At 26.2% G+C, this 7,591-nt stretch overlaps 1 protein-coding gene across 4 annotated transcripts in view; it reads left to right on the top strand.

Moving 5' to 3' along the window:
- LOC107626026 (MADS-box protein SOC1) overlaps positions 348–7,591 on the top strand; it is a 9,238-nt gene continuing 1,994 nt past the window's right edge. The window contains exons 1-4 of one of the 4 annotated variants that reach the window (XM_016328793.2): positions 348–727; positions 1,052–1,108; positions 1,218–1,417; positions 6,238–6,319. In XM_016328793.2, coding sequence (XP_016184279.1) covers positions 1,236–1,417; positions 6,238–6,319 — 264 coding nt within the window. In that variant the 5' untranslated portion in view covers positions 348–727; positions 1,052–1,108; positions 1,218–1,235. Of the gene's footprint in view, positions 728–1,051; positions 1,109–1,214; positions 1,418–6,237; positions 6,320–7,591 lie in introns of all 4 variants that reach the window. The other 3 variants (XM_016328792.2, XM_016328795.2, XM_016328794.2) reach the window with 3 other exon arrangements.

Here is a 7,591-nt window from a genome sequence, read left to right as displayed (position 1 = left end):
AAAATGACGTTTTTTTTTTTCTTACTACTAATGATTCATTGAAACTTCGTTGTCATCCCTTCCTTTCTATATATACTTATTATTTTTTTAATCACGGTAGTCATCATAATATAAGTTCTTTCATAAACTATTTCCCACATTATACCTTCCTTTAATCTGAAATTTTTCTTTTTTGGGAGAGTGGGCTTTTGCTATATACCAAAACAAGNTGAGGTATTCGATTTTCTCTTACATCTTTTTTATTTATTTTTTATAAGAAAAAACCTCAATTGTTTCTTAATATGGTGGGGCACAGGGGAACATAAATAACGTTGGATCAAAGTGGATGAATAAGGAAAGTTGGGTATGTGAAAGCTTTTGCTTCTTCTCTTAGATAAAACAATTAAAGAAAATAAAAATAGGTCAAATCCAACACCATTTCTTGACTTACCTCAATTCTTTCTTTCTTTCTATTTTTATGTTCTCCTTCCTCTCTTTTGGGTGCCTCCTTAGTCCTTTCTTTTTTTCTTTCTTCTGATTCTTCAGATTCATTCTTCATCATTTTCTCCCCCTTCCCAACACCACCCTAAGCTATTTTCCCCCCTCTCTCTTAATTTTTAGTTTATTTTTTTTTCCAATTTGGTTTGAATAATTTCCCCTTTTGGCAAGTGAAAACCCTTGGATTTTTTTTCCCTGTTTTTGGCTCAGTGAGAAACTACTTGAACTGAAGTTGCTTCTCTAACTGCTGGTAAGTATCAGACTCAAAAGAAAGAAAAAACAAAAAAACAAAAAACAAAAAAAAAAAAAGAAAAAGAAAAGAAAAACTCTCTATCTACATATTTTCTTGCTTGATGTTTATAGATCCTTTTGTTTGGAAACCAGATTTATTTATTTACTTTTATTGATATTCTTCTCAACAATAATTAGGTATCTTTATATGTTTCCATCAAAATCTATATACATACATATACTGAAAATTTTTCTTTCTAATTTTTAAAATTTGTTAATTTCTCCATATATATATATTCTCCGATCCATTATTTTCCTTTAACATTTTTCATCTTGGTTTCAGATTTGCTCGCTGCAACTCTCTACCTTGCTTGGTTGACTCAAGGAATATAATACTTTTGTAAGAAAACATTTATTATTTATTTATTTATATATAATAATTAAATTATTTGATATAGAAATTACATAATAATTTATTTTGATTTCCATGTTTTAATTTGGCAAAGAAGAAGGAGATAGAAGAGAAAATGGTGAGAGGGAAGACTCAGATGAGACGCATAGAAAATGCCACAAGCAGGCAAGTGACGTTTTCAAAGCGCCGCAATGGGTTGCTTAAGAAAGCGTTTGAGCTTTCTGTTCTTTGTGATGCTCAGGTTGCTCTCATCATCTTCTCTCCAAGAGGCAAGCTTTATGAATTTGCAAGCTCAAGGTATATATATATTCTACTTCTACTTATTATATATATCTCATTATATTCAGTTTATAACCTTAACAATTATTATTGTTATTATTATATTTATTTATTCATGTNTTAGCTCTAATTATTCATTTTCATCTTAGGTGTATAGTTTCTTTCTTTATTTTGTTTGCTAATATATACCTCATATATATAGTTCAAAGAATAGTCAAACTAGTCAAACATTTTTATCAAGTACATTTATATCTTTTTTTTTAATTTATTTTTTGAGGTTGGGGTCTGAAGGTATGAAGAGTAGATAGGGAACATTTCATGTGAGAGAGTAGAAGGACGAAGATATATAAATGCTTGAAAAAAAATCAGGAAATTTTGGATTACATATATTTTAATTTAAAAATCTTCTAATAAAATAATAAATACATATTATCAATGTCATAATAAATTATTGAAACTAAGTTAATAAAATTAAATTTAGTAGTTAACTAAAATAATATACAAGTCATATTTTACTTAGTTTCATATATTGAATGAAACACTTCATTATTGTTTGTTATTACTTAACATAAACATTACAACTCAGTAAAGCTATAAATATGTACATGTAATAGTAGTTCAAATTAATTAAGGTAATAAGATGATGTTGAATAGGATTGAGGCCATTGAAATAATTGATTAGTAACCCACGGTAGATACATATATAGTACAAATTAAAGGGGGTAAATGATGAAATGTACTATTGTGGTTTCCTCATATTGGTGCATGAGAAGATATATAGCTAGCACATGTTCGTACTACTTAGTAGTGCTGCTGAATCATACGTACTATATAACAATAATCACTCTGACATTTACGATGTTCATCACAGGCACAGAGACACACTAATAAGTATTGTGAATTTGTGATATAATTGTGTCACTTTATCTCTAGCCATTATTTTTTTTTTTGGCACATAATTTTTATGGTTATTAGAATTATTATTAAATGAAATTTGAATGATAGAAACTTCATATCCAATTGTATTGATGCATTACAATATAAGATATATTTGAAAAATTTTGAAAATATAGTAATAATGTGCATATTTTTATTAAACATATACATTCAATTTATATCATTTTATATTAATTTAACCGTGAAAATTTATACAATTATTTTTATATAAAGTTGATAATTGAAAATCGTTAAATAATAATTTTGTAACGGTTCTTATATGAAAGTTTATATGATTCATGTTGACAATTATCCTGTCGATAATATATATAACCTGCACCACATAACAATTCTACTTGATGCCTTTTGTAAAATCTCATCATATATATGATCTTCAACTAATAATGATGATAAGTTTTTGTTTTATAGAATTAATAAGTAGTGTATGCCTACGCGATTTTTGATATAACATCCAACAACAAAGTGATTTGACAGAGTAGTGTATATAATTAATGTGTCAAAAGACAAAGGAAATTAAAGTAGTAGTATTGTAACTCATTCTGCGAGGAGCTAGCTTGTGATCTTTCATAAAATAACGTGCATAGTGTGTGTGATCACCACAGTACTTAATTACTATCTTAGTATATATAAAGAGCAACAAGTACCTCATTCCAAGATTATTTATTTCTTTATAAAATTTAATTTAATTTCTTATTAATTACTAGAGCTTGTATTTGTATAGAGAGTTGAAACTGCAAAAATTATGGTGGTTGTGTAATCTATTTTTTCTTGGGCGATTTTGTCCTGTTGTTTATAAAAAATGTGAAAAATCAGTTAGGAGGGTTTCATTTGCAATTTATTTTTATTTCTTATTTGTGGAATTTTTGTTTTTAAAATTTTATGAAAAAGAGAAAATAATAATTTTTTTTACTTTTTATTTTTTTTATGAAATTTTAAAAACAAAAAATAATGAAAATAAAACTAGAAAATAAGATCATAAACTAAACACATTCTTATATTTTAAAAATAGTGGTAATCATTTTTTTTTAATCTAACTTCTAAATATTTTAGAAGAACATGTAAACATCTTTTCCAGCTTAAATAATAAATATTGAAGCTATATAATGATCAAGTTTAGGTCAATAATAACCTAAGCTAGAATGAATAATGTTGAGATGTATACCCTTTCATTACATTAAAAAAATAGCAGTATGATTAAGTGAAAAGTTCTATTGAGCATATAAATAACGTGTATGATTAACACTTTTCTTCACTTAACATTTCACTTCTTGCATTGCTTGTAATCAGCTTTGATTTATTTATTTTTTCCCTCTCTTTTAAAAATAGTCACATCAAATCATCAATTTGAAAAGTCTTCCATCACCCTTTCTATAAATATGCTTAGACTGTGATGTAGTTAACGCTGGAAACTTCTATATAGTTAGTTGGCAATCCTTCATTGAGGTGACAAGTGTAAGAGAATCCACTTGTTAAGAGATATTATAGAGATATATATAATCATTTGTGTTTTTACTTATTGATTAAAATTTTTAGAATAAATAATTTTCTGACATAGCATTTTGTGAAAAGAGATATTTTAGGTATATAATTATTTATATGCTTTTAGTTGCAATTTATAAACTTTTTCAAACAAAACTAAAAATGTGAGGTGACCAATATTTTCTTCTTAAATTTGTTTTGTATTCAAGTTTATAGTAGCTAGCTTTATATTTATTTTTACTAAAAATGTTAGAAGTCACAGAAATAAATTAACTATAAATCTTTTAATCATAAAAATTTTAATATTATATTATAAAATTACTTATTCCAAAAGTCTAAAATATTATTATATCCACACATTTATACCGAAATTATACTTGTTGTTCTCTTCCTGTTCACATACACTGCACACTCACACATCTTAGAATTCAAGTGAATTTTAGAAAGATTCAAACTCAAAGTTGGATATGATGCGATGCTAATTGAGCTTACTAGCTAAATTTCTTACTCATAATATCTAGATTAAATTCAAATAATTTAGGATTTGCTGTAAACTTGAATTATATTATGACACAATTAAGGTAGCGAAAGTGTAAATAAAGATAATCACAAGCTTGAAATATTACCAAAATATAGTGGAAGTGGATTCGTCATATAGCTAGAAAAAATTGCATGAGCAATTCCAAATACTTAAAAGTATAAACTTGAGTCTTTATTAAAACATAAAGTTATATTAGTTTTTTTTTTTTTCTTAAATATAAAAAGCATTAAATTTTAAAAAGTATCTCATGTCACAAATTTTCTGTAATCTTTTCAATAATAATAATAATAAATAATATCAAGCTTAACATGCTTTGGACAAGCATAAATATCTCTAATTTCTAAGGTTATGTCACAAGAAGATGAGAGTAGCTAAATAGTAAAGTTTCCTTAATTATTCAAGTTGAACATTTCATCAAAAAGTATAGTATATTGAACACCTTGCATTTTCAATGGGAATATTCTCATCAAAGTACACCAATGCATGATTGAAGTAGCTAGTTATGAGGCAAATGGATTATTCACAAAGCTAAAGATGGCATCTACTTCTTAGCCTAGGCCTTTGGACTTATTTGGTATATGTCTTAGAATACAATTATAGAGATATTTATTTGGAGATTTAAAGTTTGTTTAAAAAAATGTAAAAGAAAAGTTGTCTCTATTTTAAGATAAAATTTGAAAATGACTTAAATCAATATGATGACGAGTGTCATGAAACTAGAAATTGAATTTGTCAGCATAGATAATTATAATTTTATCTTATGAATTTTTATGTCATATTATGAAATCAACCCTCTTTTGAACTCAAACTATTAAATTAAAACACATACTTAGTTCTATATCAAAACACTCACAATGCAAGAGTCTCAAAGTTCAAAAAAATAGAAAATGATTCACTCCAATAATATAATTTTAACAACTATTTTCATGCTTCTAGTTTAATAAACTCTTCTAGTTAAAGTGCTCTTTTAATCCTCAAAGATTTTTTGTTTAAAATGAAATCATTCTAATATTTTTTAAAAAAACTCATTCTTAATGTTACAAAAAATTTTCTAAAATAGTCTTTTTCTTGAGAAACATTATATTTTAGATGAATTTACCTATTGTAAAAATAATAATTCCAAATCTCCCCTTTTTTTCTCTCTCTTTCTAGCAAATAGCAATCACTTCCTTCTCCAAATCCTCCACCAACCCACTTCTATCATCAACATCATCCATGATCATCTCTTCTCATTCCATCCCATCATCACCACCTCTACTTCCACCTTTTCACCACCATCACCCTCCATATCCATCTCCACCCTATTGTTATCCTTCACCCCACCCTCATCAACACTGAGGCCTTATTAGATTGAAATATGGAGGTGAAAATGAAAGTGTGAATGGGGTAAAGGGTGATAGTGGAATAAGGATGACAATTTTCTTTAATAAAAAATTAAGAATGATTTTAATATTAGCAAAAATATTAAGAATAAAAAAAAATACCTTTTCTTTTTTCATTTGTAACTATACAAGTTGATACATTCATTGATCTATATATCTAGACACAAGTATATACCAAAAGTTTCCTAGTTATTATTGAGAGGGTACATGTTTTTATAGTTACAAATAATAGCTTTCGTTCACGTAGACTTGCACATTAGCTTATTATTATTATTAAGTGTATTGTAATAAGTATAGTATGTATCATATATATACATGCATGATAATTGTTCTAGTAGTATAGGCTAATAATTGGGTGCTACTTTTAGTATATCATATATCAGTGTATCAGAAAATCAAACCTTTATACATATTTAATATGTTCATCTTTTCAGATTGTTTATCAAACTTAATTTGTAAATTGGCTATTAATTTTACAGCATGCAGGAGATAATTGAAAGATATCGCAAGCATACAAAGGATACTCCACCAGCAGCCAAATCAGCTGAACAGAATGTCCAGGTTAGTAGCTAGGTTACATATACCATTTTTTTAAAGTTTCTTTATATATTTATTTATTTGTAATTCCATAATTAAGCATTTCCAATCCATTGTCTAGCATATACATGGTTTTTTATGTGATTATACTCATGATTAAGTATCTAGCTTTCAGTAGTGACCCTTAATTACCATAATAAAGTTACCAAACCTAATTAAATCATAGTTCTACTTCTACCAAACTAATTAAACTTAGAATTTCTCTACCCTTTTCCATTCTGATTATTTAACTAACCTTAGGCATTATTTTTCAAATATATGAAAAGACATCTATCGAATTAAAATTTAGGAAAGTCTTTATTTTTTTATTTTTTTAGAAAGATTTATTATACTAGCAATTGGATATGAATATATATTTGAACTCCTTAATTAGTCCTTATGAACAAAAAAAGAATATTGATCTGAATTTAACTTAATCCTAAAAATTAATTCAAAATAGAGGTAGGTAAAGCAGATTATTATGGCAATATGTTCCTTTTAATAATACAACATCTAGTTTCTAACATTTACTTGTTTTGAGGTTTTGGTTTGATGCTAAATAAAGATAATTTATTATGATTATACTTCAAAGGATACATGGACAAATAATGTTTGGTTTGCATTGCTTGCTGATTTATTAGTCATTTTGATATGAACAAATGATGATGATAGTGCATTTTGTTGAAGCCTAGCCAACTAGTGAGTTGTCTTCAATTGTTTGTATTTATGTTTAGTTTTTAGATTGATAAAAAAGCGTATTATTGTTTGTTGCATAAAATTAAACAATAATAATGTTGGTGTGTTTGGTCTCCAAAGTACTATATCTTATATATGCCAAAAATTGAAGTTGTTAGTTAGAGACAAATCTTATTTCAATTCATTTGATCTTGAAAAGTATTACGGTCAGAGACTATTAGCATCTAACTAATAACATCTCCTAATTAATCTTAGTTAATCGAATAATTAGCTTACTCGTCTAATTAAATAAATATTGAAAATTTTATGTATGCAATAAATTATTAACTAACAATAAACTCTTAAATAAAATTCTAAAATCTTTAACTTGTCAAATTGAGAAAAACATACAAAACCAAAAAAACTAATAACATCTCCTCCTAACGAATTTGAACCATAATTTTAGAATTGTATCACTTGTTGGATTAAAAGAAAAAAAAAAAGTATAACTGATAGTCTACATAGCTATAACTATTATTATTATTTTAACTCATTAATTTAAATTTGGTGAATTCTATTATA

The sequence above is a fragment of the Arachis ipaensis genome, chromosome B02, assembly GCF_000816755.2.
Source record: "Arachis ipaensis cultivar K30076 chromosome B02, Araip1.1, whole genome shotgun sequence".
In the NCBI taxonomy this organism is placed as follows: domain Eukaryota; kingdom Viridiplantae; phylum Streptophyta; class Magnoliopsida; order Fabales; family Fabaceae; genus Arachis; species Arachis ipaensis.
Note: the sequence above shows the minus strand (reverse complement) of the source record. Positions and strands in the feature narration are given on the sequence as shown.